This window comes from Rhinopithecus bieti, unplaced genomic scaffold (assembly GCF_001698545.2).
Source record: "Rhinopithecus bieti isolate Rb0 unplaced genomic scaffold, ASM169854v2 scaffold_21201, whole genome shotgun sequence".
Taxonomy (NCBI): Eukaryota; Metazoa; Chordata; class Mammalia; order Primates; family Cercopithecidae; genus Rhinopithecus; species Rhinopithecus bieti.
The window spans coordinates 86,821-108,247 of record NW_016810610.1 but is presented as its reverse complement, the minus strand read 5'-3'; the positions used below and the strand labels follow the sequence as shown (position 1 = coordinate 108,247).

At 36.1% G+C, this 21,427-nt stretch overlaps 1 protein-coding gene across 1 annotated transcript in view; it reads left to right on the top strand.

The window, feature by feature from the left end:
* LOC108542443 (attractin-like protein 1) overlaps positions 1-21,427 on the top strand; it is a gene marked incomplete at its 3' end in the record, with an annotated part of 118,504 nt that overhangs the window by 39,734 nt on the left and 57,343 nt on the right. Inside the window, exons 2-4 of the mRNA XM_017892460.1 lie at positions 9,022-9,106; positions 10,638-10,846; positions 12,159-12,277. Of these exons, the coding sequence (XP_017747949.1) occupies positions 10,642-10,846; positions 12,159-12,277 (324 nt within the window). The remainder of the gene's footprint in view (positions 1-9,021; positions 9,107-10,637; positions 10,847-12,158; positions 12,278-21,427) is intronic.

Here is a 21,427-nt window from a genome sequence, read left to right as displayed (position 1 = left end):
TTTGATGTGCTGCTGGATTTGGTTTGCCAGTATTTTATTGAGGATTTTTGCATCGATGTTCATCAGGGATATTGGTCTAAATTCTCTTTTTTTGTTGTGTCTCTGCCAGGCTTTGGTATCAGGATGATGTTGGCCTCATAAAATGAGTTAGGGAGGATTCCCTCTTTTTCTATTGAATTGTTTCAGAAAAAATGGTATCAACTCCTCTTTGTACCTCTGGTAGAATTCAGCTGTGAATCCGTCTGGTCCTGGACTTTTTTTGGTTGGTAAGCTATTAATTATTGCCTCAATTTCAGAGCCTGTTATTGGTCTATTCAGGGATTCAACTTCTTCCTGGTTTAGTCTTGGGATGGTGTATGTGTCCAGAAATTTATCCATTTCTTCTCGATTTTGTAGTTTATTTGTGTAGAAGTGTTTATAGTATTCTCTGATTGTAGTTTCTATTTCTTTGGGATCGGTGGTGATATCTCCTTTATCATTTTTATTGCATCTATTTGATTCTTTTCTCTTTTCTTCTTTGTTAGTCCTGCTAGTGGTCTGTTGATTTTGTTGATCATTTCAAAAAACCAGCTCCTGGATTCATTGATTTTTTGAAGGATTTTTTGTATCTCTATCTCTTTCAGTTCTGCTCTGATCTTAGTTATTTCTTGCCTTCTGCTAGCTTTTGAATGTGTTTGCTCCTGCTTCTCTAGTTCTTTTAATTATGATGTTGGGTGTCAATTTTAGGTCTTTCCTGCTTTCTCTTGTGGGCATGCAGTGCTATAAATTTCCCTCTACACACTGCTTTAGATGTGTCTCAGAGATTCTGGTACGTTGTGTCTTTGTTCTCATTGGTTTCAAAGAACATCTTTCTTTCTGCCTTCATTTAGTTATTTACGCAATAGTCATTCAGGAGCAATTTTAGTTTACATGTTGTTGTGCGGTTTTGAGTGAGTTTCTTAATCCTGAGTTCTAATTTGATTTCACTGTGGTCTGAGAGACAGTTTATTGTGATTTCTGTTCTTTTACATTTGCTGAATAGTGCTCTACTTCTAATTATGTGGTCAATTTTAGAATAAGTGCAATGTGGTGCTGAGAAGAATGTATATTCTGTTGATTTGGGGTGGAGAGTTCTGTAAATGTCTTCTAGGTCTGCTTGTCGCAGAGCTGAATTCAAGTCCTGGATATCCTTGTTAACCTGTCTTGTTGATCTGTCTAATATTGAGAGTGGGGTGTTAAAGCCTCCAATTATTATTGTGTGGGAGTCTAAGTCTCTTTCTAGGTCTCTAAGGACTTGCTTTATGAATCTGGGTGCTCCTGTATTGGGTGCATATATATTTAAGATAGTCAGTTCTTCTTGTTGAATTGATCCCTTTACCATTATGTAATGGCCTTCTTTGTCTCTGTTGATCTTTGTTGGTTTTGAGTCTGTGTTATCAGAGACTAGGATTGCAACCTCTACTTTTTTTTGCTTTCCGTTTGCTTGGTAGATCTTCCTCCATCCCTTTATTTTGAGCCTATGTGCGTCTTTGCATGTGAGATATATCTCCTGAATACAGCACACTGATGGGTCTTGACTCTTTATCCAATTTGCCAGTTTTTGTATTTTAATTGGGGCATTTAGCCCATTTACATTTAAGGTTAATATTGTTATGTGTGAATTTGATCCTGTCATTATGATGTTCGCTGGTTATTTTGCCTGTTAATTGGTGCAGTTGCTTCATAGCATCTGTGGTCTTTACAATTTGGCATGTTTTTGCAGTGGCTAGGACCAGTAGTTTCTTTCCATGTTTAGTGCTTCCTTTAGCAGCTCTTGTAAGTCAGGCCTGGTGGTGACAAAATCTGTCAGCATTTGCTTGTCTGTAAAGGATTTTATTTCTCCTTCACTTATGAAGCTTACTTTGGGGGTTATGAAATTCTATGTTGAAAATTCTTTTCTTTACAAATGCTGAATATTGGCCCCCACTCTCTTCTGGCTTGTAGGGTTTCTGCCGAGAGATCTGCTGTTAGTTTGATGGGCTTCCCTTTGTGGGTAACTTGACCTTTCTCTCTGGCTGCCCTTAACACTTTTTCCTTCATTTCAGCCTTGCTGAATCTGACAATTATGTGTCTTGGGGTTGCTCTTCTTGGGGAGTATCTTTGTGGTGGTCTCTGTATTTCCGGAATCTGAATGTTGGTCTGCCTTGCTAGGTTGGGGAAGTTCTCCTGGATAATATCCTGAAGAGTGTTTTCCAACTTGGTTCCATTCTCCCCATCACTTTCAGGTACACCAATGAAATGTAGATTTGGTCTTTTCACATAGTTCCATATTTCTTGGAGGTTTTGTTCATTTGTTTTTAGTCTTTTTTTCTCTAACTTTGTCTTCTCACTTTATTTCATTAATTTGATCTTCAATCACTGATACCCTTTCTTTTTTTAGATCAAATCGACTATTGAAGCTTGTTGTGCATGCGTCATGAAATTCTTGTGTCATGGTTTTCAGCTCCATCAGGTCATTTAAGGTCTTCTCTACACTGTTTATCCTAGTTAGCCATTTGTCTAATCTTTTTTCAAGGTTTTTAGCTTCCTTGCAATGGGTTTGAACATCTTCATTTAGCTCGGAGAAGTTTGTTATTACTGACCTTCTGAAGCCTACTTCTTTCTGTCAACTTGTCAAAGTCATTCTTCATCCAGCTTTGTTCCATTGCTGGTGAAGAGCTGCAATCCTTTGGAGGAGAAGAGGCACTCTGATTTTAGAATTTTCAGCTTTTCTGCTCTGATTTCTCCCCATCTTTGTGGTTTTATCTACCTTTAGTCTTTGATGTTGGTGACCTACAGATGGGGTTTTGGTCTAGATGACCTTTTTGTTGATGTTGCTGCTGTTCCTTTCTGTTTGTTAGTTTTCCTTCTAACAGTCAGGTCCCTCAGCTGCAAGTCTGTTGGAGTTTGCTGGAGGTTCACTCCAGACCCTGTTTGACTGGGTATCACCAGTGGAGGCTGCAGAACAGCAAATATTGCTGCCTGATCCTTCCTCTGTAAGCTTTGTCCCAGAGGGGCAGCCACCTATACGAGGTGTCTGTCTCCCAGTTAGGCTACACGGGGGTCAGGGACCCACTTGAGGAAGCAGTTTGTTTGTTCTTAGAGCTCAAACGCCATGCTGGGAGAAACGCTGCCCTCTTCAGAGCTGTCAGACAGGAACTTTTAAGTTTGCAGAAATTGTCTGCTGCCTTTTGTTCAGCTATGCCCTGCCCACAGAGGTGGAGTCTAGAGGCAGTAGGCCTTGGTGAGCTGTGGTGGGCTCCGCCCAGTTCAAGCTTCCTGGCTGCTTTGTTTACCTAGTCAAGCCTCAGCAATGGCGGCCGCCCCTCCCCCAGCCAGGTTGCTGCATTGCAGTTGGATCTCAGACTGCTGCACTAGCAGTGAGCAAGGCTCCGTGGGCATGGTACCTGCTGAGCCATGCCCTGGAGATAATCTCCTTGTCTGCTGTTTGCTAAGACTTTGGGAAAAGTGCAGTATTTGGGTGGGAGTGTCCCGTTTTTCCAGGTAGTCTGTCACAGCTTCACTTGGCTAGGAAAGGGAAATCCCCCAACCCCTTGCATTTCCCGGGTGAGGCGACACACTGCCGTGCTTCAGCTCACCCTCCATGGGCTGCACCCACTGTCCAACTAGTCCCAGTGAGATGAACCAGGTACCTCAGTTGGAAATGCAGAAATCACCCGTCTTCATTGATCACACTGGGAGCTGCAGACTGGAGCTGTTCCTATTTGGCCATCTTGGAATGCCCCTCCATATTTTTTTTTTCTTTTGTCATTATTTAGGGACCCAGGCTGACAGAGGACATAGACTTCCACATAGTCTTTCATTGCTAATCAAATGCCTCCAACCAGAAACACAGGTATTCCAGTAGCTTGCATTACATTGATACATTCAACTTCTAGGGATTTTAAGAGTATAATTTTGTGCCTGAAGGAAAGGAACTGAAATATTTTGTTGAACACCACCAACGTCTATCAAAAATATTGTATGTAATTCTTTTTTAAACTTTTAGTATAATTGCAGATGATGTCTTGGAGGTAATAACAAAGCTGTCAGTTCCCACCACTACATGTTTTATTATTATTTGACTAAATTAATTGCCTTCATGTATAATTACGTTACTATTACTGTGCTGTAATGTTTCTCTTCTTCAGGACTTGTATACTTTCAAAACAAAACAAAAAGAAAACCAGAACATGACTGAGAGCATAAGCACTATTTTGTAAACAGTGGGATTAAATGAAAGTGTACATACTTAAGAGTGAAACCCTCTAGCTACCTTCATCCACTTAGGTTCTTCCTAAAATGCTGTTAGTCCAATTTATGGTTTCTAGGCAGGAGACTGGAAAATTATCTGAAGGAATCTGACCAGCCTAAGAGAAAGCATGTAGAAATACTGACATTTGGAGGTGTCTAACTGAAATGGTTCCACCTGATCAGAATCCCGACGGTCAACATGTCCTTCTGAAGCACAAAATTCCTAGTGACTTTTGTAGTGGCTCACTCTTAAATTTGCAGCCAGTTATCATTTTGACAATTACAAAAAGTTACTAAATTTGACTGAAATGTCAAACAAGTAGGAAAAAATAAGAAATTAGAGGGAATAGAGATAATCCACAGAGGAGATTATAAGTTAAATGTTTATGGACAGAAGATGTTACATTCATGAAGCAAAATGTAAGATTTTAATAAAAATAGTTCAGAAAAGAAAAAATGAGCTCTTGGAAATTAAAATTAGGCAAACAAATCAATGATTTGAAGACAAAGTGAAGAATCTCCATAAAATATTATGAACAATGGACAGATGGAAAATAGGGTAAAAAATAAGAAATTTAAGATGACTATTCCAGGAAACTTTATATCTAAGTAATAGAATGGAGAAAGCAAAGAACATAACATTTTAGACAGGAAGGAAATTATTGAGTAATTCAAAAAATATGTTTGGGATTGAAGTACACAAATTTTAAGAATAAAAGAGCCTACTGAGCCCCAGAAAAATAAATACAAAAGACTGACAGCAGAGCTCATTACCAAAAGACAGAAAGAACCTACAAACTTCTAGAGAGAGAAAAGAAATAGGACAAATAAATCATGAGACTCAATAGCATAGCACCTTACAAAAGCAATACTAGAAGCCAGGAGAGTGGACTAATACCTTCAATATTTGAAAATGCTTTCCATGTTAGAATTCTAACACTGAATCACACTAAAAGTGTTAGAGAGGAATAAAATTATTTTTTAGAATTGCAGATTCTCAATATACCTCCAATGTACACTTTATTTGGAAACTTTAGGATTATATCTCCTATTGAAGTATGAGATTAAATAAATAAGCAGAGGGTGATATCTAAAAAACGGAATATATAACAGAGGAGAAATATAGAGGGAATCCTTATGATGATGTAATAGGCCTAGAGAGCAGTAAGTTCAGATTGGAGAAGAAAGATGGAGTTTCAGGAGTGATGTCTTTACAAAGTAAATTACCAGATAACTTGATGTATTAGAAGATATTGAGAAGAAATCTACACATCTGGCAAAGGATTGGGGGAGAAATAGTGGTAGATATACAGAAATTTAAGCAAAAAAGTGAAAATATAATTTATGGAGAAAATCAGTTATTTAAGAATAAAATTGTATTATCCTACCTGGCTTATCCGTAAATAATATCACAGATATATACTATCAGAAATAGTAAAAACTGAACATTAGCTGAGTGTGCTGGTGTGCACCTATAATTCAGAAACTCTGGAGGCTGAGGCAGGAGGATTGCTTGAGACCAGGAATTAATTTAGACCAGTCTAGGCAATATAGCAAGACCCCATCTCCAAAAAACAAATAAGAAACTGAATATTGCTCTAAACAAAATTATAATATAAAGGTATAAACAATGGAGGGAGAGGAAGTATGTGTGTGTAAGTCTGTGTAAGAGCTTCACCGTCTGAAGAAGGAAGTCAGACATATTATCTGAAACTGGGAACTAGGCATGCTGTTTAGGACAGATGAAAATACACAAAAACAAAAACAAACTCTTTCTAGCTGTTTATTTAGAATTAAAAGTGCTTACCTCTGTGATTCTGGAATATGCTTTGGGAAGATAGGGGGCAGTGGATTTTTTTTTGATAAGCCTTGTAGAAATATTGGACGTTTGAGCTTCACACATGTATATATTTAAAAATAATAAAAGCAAACTATAACAGTAGAGAAATTAAATGATGCACAAGTTAGTGGGTCAAGGATAAATGTTCACAAATTGGGAAAATTAGTGCATGGACATACACTTGGAAATTTTCCATCTAGAAAATATGATATATGGGAAAAATTAAGTTTGATGCTTACCAGATATACAAAATAAGTTCCAAAAAGATTGAAGACCAAAATAGTAAAAGCCAACTGGAAACCTTTACTAGAAAGTTAGAGATTATTTTTAAAATCTCGGTTTACTGAATAAACAAGCACAGATCATAAGGTAACCTAAAAGTAAGACCAACTTTCTGTAAAATAAGATTTCATAAACTAAGTGAAAAAAAGATGCTGTAGCATGGAAGAATAAATGGTAATACATATAGCCAGCAAAGGATTAGTATCCAGAGTATTTAATCAAGAATTCTTTAAATTATTAAGAAAAGACAAAAGCAAATAGAAAATGTGCAAGTCTTGAGCAGTGATTTCATAGAAGACTAAAACAAATAACCTGTACATATGAAAATAAGTTGACTCACCAGTAAGTGGAAAAATGCAAAATCAAGCCATTCATCAGATTGGTAAAAATTTATAGTCTGATAGAGCTACATGTTGTAGAGAATATAAAACAAGAGGAACTGTTGTACACTACTAATGTGAGTCAACACAACTACTTTGGGGAGCAAACGGGAAAAATCTAGTAAAATCGAAGTTGTGTCTTTTCTTATACCTCTTGGAAATCTGGAGAAACCTTCAAAATATGCACAAGATACATATAACAGTGAATATACCAACATGACCTGTAATAGGAAAAAATCTTAAAAAAGGCTAATCATTAACAGTTTAATGGGTAAATATTTCATATAGTCATAACATGGAAAACTAACAAGGTTACAATGATTGCACAGTACCACTTAATATCTATAAATTTAAATGAGCTGTGTAATTGACATTTCTCCAAAGATATACAAATGTCCAATAAGCACATGAAAAGGTGCTCAACATCACTAATCATTAGGGAATGCAAGTCAAAACCACAATGGTATACTAATTCATACTCATTAGGATGGCTATGATACAAAAAACAGAAAATAACAAGGGTTGACGAGGACATGGAGACATTTTTGTTGCTTTTGCATTACTGGTAAAAATGTAAAATGGTCGAGCTACTATGGAAAACAGAATGACAGTTTCTTAAAAAATTACACACAGAATTACTATATGGTCCATTAATCAAATGGACCTCATACAAGTTATTTACCTTCCCATAGGTCTGATTCTTCATTTCTAACATAGGGTAATACCTGCTTAATCAATTTCACTGGATTCTTATAAAGAGCATTTTAAGATATGCAGATGAAAACACTTTGGAACTTTCATATATACTTTATATATAAAAGTATACAATTTATATAATTTCTTTTGCACCAACCTAATAGTACTACACACATATAATGTACTTTTCTTAAATTAACTCTAACATGTAAAATTGGCAGTCTGTTATTCTTTATCATAGGCCTCTATAATAATATTTTCTAAAATGTGATCTTCAGAGCATTGACTCTTGAGGATCTTAATAGGCATTATGTGAAAGTGCTCCTTTGGATAACACATTGGGAAAACACTGTTACATAAAGTTAGGTTAGGTTTTGTACCTTTACACTCTCTGTTTTGAGAGTATTTAATAGGCAGATATACCTTGTGGACTTAAAAGACAGATTATACAAACTAAATGAATACACTTTTTCCAGGGAGATTTGTGTTTCCTGGAGTATACTTTAGCATATACAAGTCAACATATATTTTATTGTTCTCAGTCTTTCAACATCATTTTCTAAACTTACAGTTTCGGTTTTATAACTTTTGATATTCATTAATAAAATATTGAGTTGAAACCAAATTTATTTTATTATTGTTATAGATATAATTACTTAAATAAGAAAACAAGTAATTCATTACTTTAACTTTTACAACTAACTATACTTAAGATTATTTTCTTGTTCCATAAAGGCTTTTACCTAAACAAAATTAATTTGTTTTAAAAGATCTTGTTATATCTATATGTTTTTATGAAATACTAAGGCATGCCTTTATAGATGTGACATTTCTAAGAAGGTGAAATCCAAAACACTGTATTGACAATGTTACTAGTCATTGAATGATGAATTATTTTAAATCTCAAATTTATGTTAGTATATGTGTCAATTTTGAGTTTATATTGAAATACACATTTTTCTTAACCACTTTCCATAGTTTTTATATAGTTCATAGATTATTTATGATTTTCATTTTTTATCTAGAAATTTTGCAGTTAAAATAATTCCCTTCTACATAAAAAAGCTTTTCTTTTGAAATATCAAATCATTAAAGTGATTTAAATGTTTTATCCTGATGATTATATTTTTAGGTATTCTTTCAGCGGACATTGTATATGCCATTTACTTTTGTATGCATACATGTAATATTTGATTCAGTATTTAACTTTCAAATAGGTATGCCCTATACTGACATTCATAAGTTTTACCTGGTATATTTAATAAAGATATGTCTTTGAAATTATCTTCCAATATAAAATACCTCTATGTTCATTCTTTTCATTTTCTTATTCTCACATGCTTAAAATTATTTATGGGAATTCTTGGCAAGAGTTATTTTTATTTAAGGAATAGTGCTAGTTGAGTAATTATGCTAAATTGAAGGTCATGGAAAATTAGTGAGAATTTTTTTTTTTTTTGGCTTCCTGCTTGTGCGTAGTATATCTTTAATGTAGCCAATGATGTTTTTATGTTATTTGTCTTAGTTTATTATTTTATTTCATTTTTTGGTTTTCTGTTCTCTTTCTTCTAGCTTGTGATGAATGGAAAATACTACCAAAACCAAATCTTCACAGAGACGTCAACAGATTTGGACACTCTGCAGTAGTCATTAATGGGTAAAAGAAGCACATTTCCAATTTTTAGAGGGTCACCGATATCAGTCATACTATCCTCATATTCTGGTATTCTTTTTGAAAATTATCATTGGTACTTAGTGGTATTGGATTTTATGCATCTCTGCTCTACTATAGAATACATTTTGATTTGTTAATCATATTTTTTTTCCTTTCTTGTTTAATATATTTAAGGGACATGGGAGTAGGTAAAAGAAAGGTGCTGAGATAAAACATCAGATACCCTTCTATGTCATTCTGCCTTCTTTTCTTTTTCCAGAGATCAGATAAGGAATGACTCTTCTTTTAAAAAGATGGAACTGAAATGATAGAGAGGCTAGCCCCATATTTCTATCAAGGAGAACAAGGAAAGTGAGAAGAATTAGATTCTCATTTTAGTTCTGTCATTTACGGAATGGGTGATTTTTTGACAAGTCTCTTAACCTCTCTGGACCTTACAATCCTTATATCCATTAAGAAATTGGACTCGATGGTCATTACATTGCCTTCCCCATTTAAGTTAATATAATTTTTGTATTTCTATCTCAAAATTTTGGTAATTTGGAATCCAGTGACAGGTAACAATCTGCTAGCTCATTTAGTAGCTTAACATTTGTAAATCAGAATGACCTTTTTATAAGCTCATTTTTATTACCACCTTATCCTAAATATATAAAAATTCTCCATTATTGCCACAAAATGACTTGACCACAATGAAGCTGTGTAATTGATATCAATTGGCAGTCCAAACAGTAATAAATGAAAACTGTGAAACATAAAACCTCTCGGGTTCTCTGGTTGATTTTTATTTTACCTTTTTAAATAATAAAATACATTTTGGAAGCCTTTTTTGGCTGATTCAATTTATTATGTTAATGATATTTTTGACATGAAAAATATACTGTTTTAAGGGCATCTCAACCTTTCTTGGCACTGGTTAGAATTAATTTAGTATTGTCTAGGCATCTCTTTCCAGACTGAAATTTAAAAAATCTTTTTGATTATTTTGCTCTTAGTTTTCTTATTTTAAAAGAATGAAACACCATAAGAAGAACTCTGTATCTAATTTCAGAATTCTATGTCTATATTGAAAAATTATAATTCTAAATAGCAGTTCTAAAGTGTGTCTTGTCTATGTACAGCTATTATCTTTTTAAAAAAATATTATTTACTACCTTATTAAAAACAACACTTATTTTTCTGACAAAGGGATGTTGTATATAATCCTTGTTTTTTTTCCTTTCTTGTATTAACAATAAAACATGTTTTGAAGACTTAGTGTTTTCTTAATATATTAAGATTTATAGAATATTTCATATTTTGTCTGGAAAGTCTTCAAGGAATTATATAGTACTTCCTCTGGTGTTTTTATATCATATTGTATGCTAGAAATATGATCTTAAAGAACAGTACTAACAGAAGTACTTAAAATAGTATAAAATGTATTTTTAAATCTATGCTTATTTTTATAACTAATCATTAGATAGAGACTTTTAACAGTGTTTCTTTAAGATTCTTATTTTGTTTTTAATAGGTCCATGTATATATTTGGGGGATTTTCTAGTGTACTCCTTAATGATATCCTTGTATACAAGCCGCCAAATTGCAAGGCTTTCAGAGATGAAGAACTTTGTAAAAATGCTGGTCCAGGGATAAAATGTGTTTGGAATAAAAATCACTGTGAATCTTGGGAATCTGGGAATACTAATAATATTGTTAGAGCAAAATGCCCTCCTAAAACAGGTAAATTTCTTTTTCTTTTCCTCTCTCTGGCAGCAAAATTTCTCTTCTACAGAAGTAGAAATATCTTCTGCTTATAAGAATTACTTTAGTAGCTACAGAAATGAAAAATTTATAATACCCTAATTAGGAATTCTAATGTTTGAACCTAGTGATTAATAATTTAATATCTTTATTAGCTATTTTTAATTTTATTTTTGAAATCTGTATATATAGTATATATATCAATATTTTATATATAACATGGTCATATATATGAATTATTTTCTAATATAAGTTTAAAATACTTTCCAATACATCATTTCTAAGATATACTGTTAGATTTAAAGAAATAAAATGAAATAATTTATTTTCCATGTGGTATTTTTTTTTTCCTGAATTATTGCTAAACCACACCATAAAGTAAAAAAGTTTTCTAGCATTTCATGACTAATGTTCTGGTATTATATTTCTTATAGAATGGTGAATAAATAAATGAGACTTATGAAAAGTTACCAATTATTAATCAGTTAGCTAATTAACTATTTGGATGAATATTGTTTGGTGTTTTAAATGATGGGAGTTGTTACACATTTTTGAGGCTGTAATTAATAAATATATTTTTAAGTTTTACTAATGTGTGTTAATTCAGATGTCTTTTGATGTCTTTCGAAAGGATGATAAACAGTGTTTGTTATGATGTTTTCTTTTGTATGTATAGTAATACCCTTTGTTCAGTAAAATGTCTGTAAATCCTTTGACCTTCTCTAAAATATGTGAATTTATTTATTTTATTTTATTTTTTGAGAGAGTCTCACTCTGTCAACCAAGCTGGAGTGCAGTGGTGTGCTCAAACTCCATCTCCTGGGTTTAAGCAATTCTACTGCCTCAGCTTTCCGAGTAGCTGGAATTACAGGCATGTGCCACCACGCCTGGCTAATTTTTGTATTTTTAGTGGAGATGGGTTTCGTGATGTTGGCCAGGCTTGTCTTCAACTCCTGACCTCAAGTGATCCGCCTGCCTTGGCTTTTCAAAGTTCTGGGATTGCAGACATGAACTACCACGCCTGGCCCAAATGTGTGAATTTAAAGTGACTGTAGGATCCTTGTATACTGAATAATTAAAATGGGGGTAAAAGGTCTCGAAAATCCTGTAAACACAATTGAACTACAAATGTTGTCTTAATCTTTAGAAAACTTACTTTGAAACTGAAGGTCATTTCTTTGGTTCAAAAATGTCTTAGTGATTCTTAATGATTCTTAAATAGATATTGTAAATTAAGAAGAGTAAGATTTTCCTTTTTGTGCTGATGTATTGTCTCCCATTTGTATTATAGCTGCTTCTGATGACAGATGTTACAGATATGCAGATTGTGCCAGCTGTACTGCCAATACAAATGGGTGCCAATGGTGTGATGACAAGAAATGCATTTCGGCAAATAGCAACTGTAGTATGGTCAGTATTTATGGGTAAATGGTGCTGTAGTTATAACACACTGCTGCTTTATTATCATTAGCTTACCATTTAATAGCACTGTAGAAAAAACGCACTTTACACATTAAGACATTTAGAAAGTATATAGGGAATCATTCACTTCTTAGTAAATTGTAAAGTTAGACTGGTTTGTTGTTCAAATTTGTCAGTCTAGATTCCATTTTGGATCCATCAACTTTACTTCTTTTCATGGATGAGACTGGGAACATTTTTTAAAAACTGATATTAAAAAAGACTATAACTGTAAATATTATCTTCTGTGCTAATGAAAATAAGATTATATAGGTAGGTATTGAAATAATTCCCAGTGGATTCCTGTCAGACATGCATTAGTGGTCGTGTGGTCTAGTGCTTTGTTTTCACACTTTGTGTGTAAGTTTAGCCTGAGCTGTTGATAGTAGTAGTTTCTCTTTTAACTGTCTATACATTAGTGGTTCTCAAGTTGAGGCAATTTTGTCTCACAGGGGACATTTCGCAGAGACATTTGGTTGTCACAAATGTGGAGCTGCTATTGGCATCTAATACGTAGAAGCAAGGGATGCTGCTAAACATTCTACAATTTTATAAGATTTTTTAAAAGGCCTTTTACATCTAAAGTAGAGTTTTAGCACTATTGACATTTTAAGCCCTATAATTATTGTGTTTATTTGTTGTGGGAGAGCTGTTCTATATATTGCAGAATAAAAAAAAACATAAAATATTTATGGCAGATGAAAATGGATTAAGAGCATCAAAAATTAAGATTTTAAGTGGTAGCATCTAAACATTCTATGTTTTGTAGAAGATGTCAACAAATTGAAGGGAAAAATTTAAAAAAGTAGTATTTAGTAGGGTTAAAGATTGTTTTTTTTTCTTTGAGACAGAGTCTTGCTCCATCACCCAGGCTGGAATGCAGTGGCATGATCTTGGCTCACTGCAACCTCCACCTCCAGGGTTCAAGTGATTCTTGTGCCTCAGCCTCCTGAGTAGCTGGGATTATAGGCAAGCACCACTATGCCTGGCTAATTTATGTTTTACTACAGACAGGGTTTCACCATGTTGGCCAGGCTGGTCTTGAACCCCTGGCCTCAAGTGATGTGCCCACCTCAGCCTCCCAAAGTGCTGGGATTACAGGCATGAGGCACTATACCCAGCCTAAAGATTCTTTTATGGGCCTATAGCTTGAGTAAAAATAAATAGTGTGGATACATATTTCCAACTGAATATAATGTATTATTTTTTATTTTTTGGAATTTTATTAATGAAAGTAGCTACTTGTTTTCAAGATAGCAGGCAGAGCCAAAAGGCAAAGAAAAGGGAGTTGAAAACTAAGTAAAAAATTTGATTGTATAATTAAAAAAATTTCCCCACTAATTAATAATTCAAAATATGTAAGTTTTATGATTTTAATCTAATATTCAAAACTTAAAATGGAGGGAAATTTGCAGTTACTGACTCATTAGATTGAACTTTTTTGTTTTCATACATATTTTGTTGTTGTGTACTTTCCAGTGATACAAGTTGTTTTAATAACAAGATATACTTCAATTTTATTTGAGTTTTAACATTAATATAACCATGGTTATGTTTTGCAAATTTAAATTACATTTTAAGCTAATCCCACTAATATTCTCTAATGGGTTATTTTAGTAGGAAGTGGGGAGGTTGAATTAAAATAAGGAACATGGGAATCAGTGACTGTATTACCCAGTTCTTCAGAGAAACAGAATCTGTCTATATATATAACTATACAGTTTGGTAATATAAAATATTATATTTGTTTATATATAATATATAAATATATAATATGTATGTACATAATGAGATTCATTATAAGAAATTGACTCGTGGTTATAAAGGTTGAAAAGTCCCAGGATCTGCCATCTGCAAACTGAAGACCCGGGAAAGTTGATGATGTAAATTCCACTCCACGTATGGAGGCTTGAGAACCAGGAGTGCAGTTGGTGTAAGTCTCAGTCCAAGAGCAAGAAAAGGCAGAGAGAGGAAATTCTTCCTCCCTCTACTTTTTCATTCTTTCAGGCCCTCAGTGGATTGGATGATGCCCACCATAGGGAGAGCATTTTACTTTACCTGGCTTACCAATTTAGTCTTATCCAGAACTCCCCCACAGACATATCCAGAAATAATGCTTAGCCTAATATGTGACCACCCCATGTCTTGGAAAAGTTGACACATAAAATTAACCATTGCAAGTCTACCCTTTGTCAACTTGGCACCTATACATAACTACATAAACCATACTTAATTTTCAAATGAAGATAATAACTAGGTCATATTCTACCTAACATGATACAAGTATCCTGTGTACAACTGGAAAACACATCAATCTCTTTCCCAGAAAAGGAGGTAAAGTCCTTGAGTGATATTTGCTCCTCTCCTTGATATTCTGTTACTTAAATACTATGATGTAAAATCAACAGTGCTTAAATTCTGATATGAGCATCTTACATGATGAGGGAATAAGAGGGGAATGAAAACAAAGATACTACACACAAACACACAGATGTATTCTTAGCAAAATGAGGAGGAAATACAATTACAGTCCTTATTTCTGTAACTGATCGCATGTTTGTAGCTAGTATTTATACATATATTCTTTTTTTAAATTATACTTTAAGTTCCAGGGTACATGTGCACAACGTGCAGGTTTGTTACATAGGTATACGTGTGCTATGTTGGTGTGCTGCACCCATTAACTCGTCATTTATGTTAGGTATATCTCCTAATGCTATCCCTCCCCCCTTCCCCCACCCCACGACAGGGCCCAGCGATTCCTCAAGGATCTAGAACTAGAAATACCATTTGACCCAGCCATCCCATTACTGGGCATATACCCAAAGGATTATAAATCATGCTGCTATAAAGACACATGCACACGTATGTTTGTTGTGGCACTATTCACGATAGCAAAGACTTGGAACCAACCCAAATGTCCATCAATGATAGACTGGATTATATGTATATTCTTACCTAACCATTCTGTATTTCCTTTACCTTCAGCAAGCACCTTACCTGCTTGTGGTTTTTTATCTGTTAGGGTGACTCAAACCTTTATTCTCGAAGAGTCATTCTTCATTAGTAGTCCTGTTTGAATTGGATTGTTGTAGTTTTCCACTGATCTCAATCACAGGGTAATACAATTTGGATATCTGTCCCTGTCCAAATTTATGTTGAAATGTAATCCCCAGTCTTGGAGGGTGGAGCTTGGTGGGAGGTGTTTGGACCACAGGAATGGATCCCTCATGAATGGCTTGGGCCATCCGCTTGTTGATAAGTGAACTCTCACTCTGGGTTCACTTGACATCTGGTCGTTGAAAAGTGTGTGGCATCTCCACCTCCACTCTCACTCTTGCTCCTGTTGATTTAGAGGTGTAAGGAACCTAAAGTGGCCAAGTGGCAGTCTTAATTTCCAATTCTATGGAATCAGTGTTGTGTTTTCTGGAAAAAAATATTCCTTCCTCTGGAATTAAGACATCTAGGTCAGCAAAGAGTAAGGTCACAAGAACAGGAAGAAAAGTTTTGCTAATGAATTACTAGGGACAATAGTGAGTAGTACCACTCCCATTTCCAACCCTTGATTCTTGGTCCCATAAATGCTGGCTGTGAGAGAAAGAGCACCATGTACTGGATGCCGACTTAGAGCTTATATGGCTTTCTGGAGAACCCTTCTCTCAGCCTTGCAAGGTATTACTACTTAGCTGGCACTGTAACTGAATCATCAAAAGCCCATTCCACTGTTTTATGAAACAAGTTGCTTGACGATTGTAGGGAACATGAGAAGACCAGTGAGCATAGGCCCATTGCTGTCCTTCATGTGCTGTGATGTGAGTTCCTTGGTCAGAAGCAATGCTGTGTGGAATACCAAGATAGTAGAAAAAGAATTCTGTAAGTTTACTGATGGGAGTTTTCGCAGAAGCATTGTGAGCAAGGAAGGCAAATCTGTAGCCAGAATAAATGTCTGTTTCAGTAAAAACAAATGCTTCCCTTTCCCCGATGGAAGCTCTGTTAACCTGCCTCCAGGTAGCTGGCTGATTACCTAGGGGGATGGCGCCATATCAGGAGCTCAGTGTTGGTTTCTGCTACTGGCATATTGGGTACTCAGCAGTGGTCATAGCCATGACCACAAGGTCATGGCCCTGGTGAATGGAAGTCCATTTTGCTGAACCCATGCATAATCTCCATCCCTGCCACCATGGCCACTTTGTCCATGATGTTGGGTGATGACACAGGTGGCTAGGGAAGAAGGTATTCATAGAACTGGTCATCTTATCCATGTGATTATTAAAATACTCTTTTGCTGATGTCACCTTTTGGTGAACATTTACACTGGATACAAGTATCTTCACTTATTTGCCATTCAGCAAGATCTGTCCACATCCCTTTTCCACAAATTTTTTTTTGTCACCAATTTTCCATTCATGTTCCTTCCAAGTTCCTGACCATACAGGCAAACCATTGGCCACAGCCCATGAATCTGTACACAGTTGCACATCTGGCCATTTCTTCTTCCAAACAGAATGAACAATGAGGTGCACGGCTTGATTTTGCCCACTGGGAAGATTTCCTTTCACTACTGTACTTCAGGGAGGTCCCAGGAAGGGGCAGCAGAGCTTCAGCAGTCCGTTTTTGGGTAGAGGCTGCATATTGTGCAGAACCATCTGTAAATGAAACCAGTCTTCTCTTCCTCTGTCAAGTGATCTAGGGAACTTCTTATGAAGCGATAGGTGCAGACTAGGAGAGAGAAGGCACTGTGGCAGAAGTGGGGATTATGGGCATTTGGGCCTCTTCTTCATGTAACTTAGTTGCTTCTTCAGGGCCTGCTTGAGCCTGGTCATGTATATACCACTTTTATTTGATGATAGAGTGCCACTGTGCACACCCAACCTCATGGGTTGGTTGGTCAGATAACACCCAGTTCATGATGGGCCGAAATCACATGATAATTTGGTGGCCCATGGTTAAACATTGAGTTTCTATCAATGCCCAGTAGCAGACTAAGAGCTGTTTCTGTTAAAGGAGAATAGTTATCTGCAGAGGATGGTGATGTTTTGCTACGAAATCCTAAGGGTCTGCACTGTTATTTTCCTATAGAGGCCTGCCAAAGGCTCCAAAGAGCATCCTGTCTGCCACTGATATTTGAGACACCATTGCATCTGCAGGATCATGTAGCCCAACTGGCAGAGCTTGCATAGTAGTCTGGTCCTGCAGAACCCTCTCTTATACTGAGATCTATTTGGAATTAGCAGCTTTTTGGATCACTTGGTAAATGGGTCAAAGTAACATACCCCAATGAGGAATGTGTTACCTCCAAAATCCAAAGAGGCCTATTAGACATTCTCCCTCTTTTTTCTGTTGGTTATAGGAGGGGCCAGAGGCAACAACTTAACATTCACCTTTGAAAGGGATATCTTGACATGCCCCATACTGCTAGACCCCTAGAAATTTCACCGAGTTAGAAGGTCCCTGAATTTTAGAAGAATTTATTTCCCAACCTCTGACACACAAATATCTTGCCAATAAGTCTAGACTAGTTGCTACATCTTACTCACTAGGTCCAATCTGTGTGATGTTTTCAATATATGGATCAGTGTGATGTCTTGTGGAGTGAAAAGGCAGTTAAATGCCTTAGAACTAAATTATTACATAGGAGTGTAGAGTTGGTATACTCCTGAGGTAGAGCAGTGAAGGTGTATTGCTACCATTGCCAGCTGAAAACAAACTGCTTCTAGTGATCTTTACTAACAAGTTTCAAGAAAGAAGCATTTGTCAGATGTTTAGCTACTTGCCAGTTGCCAAGAAATGTGTTAATTGCCCAAGCAATGAAACCACATCTGATAAGGCAATTGCAATTGGTATTACCACCCGGTTAAGCTTATGATAATTCATTGTTATTCTCCAAGATCCATCTGTCTTCTACTTCTACATAGACTAAATAGACAAATTTCATGGGAATATAGTGGGAATTACCACCCCTGCATCCTTTAAGTCCTTTATGGTGGCACTAATCTTTGCAGTCCTTCCAGGAATGGAGTATTGCTTTTGGCTTACCATTTTTCTACACAGAGGCTGTTCTAGTGGCTTCCTCTTGGCTTTTCCCTCCATAATTGTCTTCACTCCGCAGGTCAAGGAACCAGTGTGAGTTTTCTTTCAGCTGCTGAGTATGTCTGTTCCAATTATGCATTCTGGAACTGGGAAGATAGCCACAGGATGAGCTCACTATGAGAGGGACCTGAACTCCACTGATCATCTGGCAGTCATAAGTCTCTGATGGGTGGCCCACAGTGATGTTTTGGGCCTCCTTGAATTAATGTCAGTTCAGAACCAGTATCTAGTACTGACACTGCTTATTTCCCTTTCCTCAGTGCATAGTTACTCTGGTAAACACTGTAAATCCCTTTGAGAAAGGCAAGGAGAAAGATGAACAATATACCTTTTTGGTAGTATGTTGAGGTCCTTCCTTAAGGGGACCCAGCATCCCCTTCATTCAAGGCCTTTGGGTCTGTAAACTGGCTCAGTTTTGGAACTTAATTGAGGACCTCTGACTATCTGTATTTATGATTCAGGTTAGAATTTTCTTTACTTAGAACTTTTCTGCTTATAGAAATAAATTAGGAATTTAGTAGGATTTCTATATATTTTACTTCTAGGAACAACCTCATGCTCAACTCACCAATGCCATAGATGTGAGCAAGTCAGACTATTCCAATTGCTGCTTTAACTCTGCTGTTCATCATAGTAACCACACCCACCTTGCCTTTGGTAGTTGAGTGCTGCTACCTGGCCCCTGCCAACCTAGATCCAATTATTCCTATTGCATTTATGTTTCCCAATTCAGTGACTGCACTTCCCACTGCAAGGCAGGGCATACGGAGAAGAGCAGTCATGGAGCTCTTCAAGGATGCCGATGCTCCCCTCCAAAGTTTATTCCTTTCAATATTCGTGAAAAGTGTGTCTTCTAGATCCTCTCACGGAGGGTGAGCAGATCTTAAAGGACAAATCCACTCTAACATTCCAATCTCCCTAAGCCATTAAATGTCTTCTATGTTAAACCAAGGCAGATCCAGGATTTCCAAATCATTCACTGTAGGCCACCTTTTGGTCTACGTTTTAGCTAACTAATAGGAAGAGCCCTTTCTGACTCTCCAACATATAACATTAAATGTATAATGTCTGCTTAGCCCATATCAATAAATTTTGCCTGATCCAACTTTATGTTTTGTCTATCATTTTGCCATAGTTTACCATTCTGGAGGCTGGGAAGTCCAAGATCTTGGTGCTAGTAGATTTGGTATCTGGTGACGGCCTACTTTCTGATTCACAGAAGATGTCTTTTCACTGCTTCCTCCCCTGGTAGAAGGGGAGCTCTTGTGTCTTCAGCACTTTATAATGGTGTTAATCCCACATATGAGGACTCTACCATTATGATTAAATTACCTCCCAAAAGTTGCACCTCCTAATAACATCACATTGGGATTGGGTTTCAAAATACGCATTTTGGGAGATGCAAACATTCAGTCCATGACAGACATTTACATATGAAAATACAACATATCTGAGTGAAAACAGATATTCTTAAAAATTGTATTATGTAAATTGCTATCAAGTATTTATAAAGTGGCGTTTTGCTTTATGTTTTATTTTTGATGATGATGTGTTAAGGAAAGCATTGGGTGAGGTAGCGTAAGAGAGCCGATGGTACTCACTTGAAATTTATAATTTGATGTCATGTGTCCTTTAGACAGTTTTATCAGAATGTCTTGTGATTAAGTGAAACCAAATGTTAATGGATACAGAGAGGTCTTTGGGATTTCAGTCTAGATTATGTGCATTGATATCCTATTTCATATAGGTCAAACAATGTGCTTTATTCTCACATATTTTCATTTAAAATTTACAACTGAGTATATTAGAGTGAAGATAAGTAGAATAGTGGTTACTATTCATAATGTGTGTCTGGTTCATTAGGCCAGAAATGCCAGCTATGTTTCAGAATAACAGCTTTCTTTTACCATTGATTAACTTGGCTCTATGTATGCTTGAAACATAATTTCATTTTTTGTACTTGTTTAGTATCAATAAATGACTATAATTTTCCTTTTTTTTTGTTATACTTTATGTTCTAGGGTACATGTGCACAGCATGCAGGTTTGTTACATATGTATGCAGGTGCCATGTTGGTGTGCTGCATCCATTAACTTGTCATTTACATTAGGTATATCTCCTAATGCTATCCCTCCCTCCTTCCCCCCACCCCAAAACAGGCCCCGGTGTGTGATGTTCCCCTTCCTGTGTCACGTGTTCTCATTGTTCAGTTCCCACCTATGAGTGAAAACATGCGGTGTTTGGTTTTCTATCCTTGTGATAGTGTCCTGAGAATGATGGTTTCCAGCTGCATCCATGTCCCTACAAAGGACACGAACTCATCCTTTTTATGGCTGCATAGTATTCCATGGTGTATATGTGCCACATTTTCTTAATCCAGTCTATCATTGATGGACTTTTGGGTTGGTTCCAAGTCTTTGCTATTGTGAATAGTGCTGCAGTAAACATACGTGTGCATGTGTCTTTATAGTAGCATGGTTTATAATCCTTTGGGTATATACCCAGTAGTGGGATGGCTGGGTCAAATGGTATTTCTAGTTCTAGATCCTTGAGGAATCACCACACTGTCTCCCACAATGGTTGAACTAGTTTACAGTCGCACCAGTAGTGTAAAAGTGTTCCTATTTCTCCACATCCTCTCCAGCACCTGTTGTTTCCTGACTTTTAAATGATCGCCATGCTAACTGGTGTGAGATGGTATCTCATTGTGGGTTTGATTTGCATTTCTCTGATGGCGAGTGATGATGAGCATTTTTTCATGTGTCTGTTGGCTGCGTGAATATCTTCTTTTGAGAAGTGTCTGTTCATATCCTTTGCCCACTTTTTGATGGGGTTGTGTTTTTCTTGTAAATTTGTTTAAGTTCTTTGTAGGTTCTGCATCTTAGCCCTTTGTCAGATGAGTAGATTGCAAAAATTTTCTCCCATTCTGTAGGTTGCCTGTTCACTCTGATGGTAGTTTCTTTTGCTGTGCAGAAGCTCTTTAGTTTAATTAGATCCCATTTGTCAATT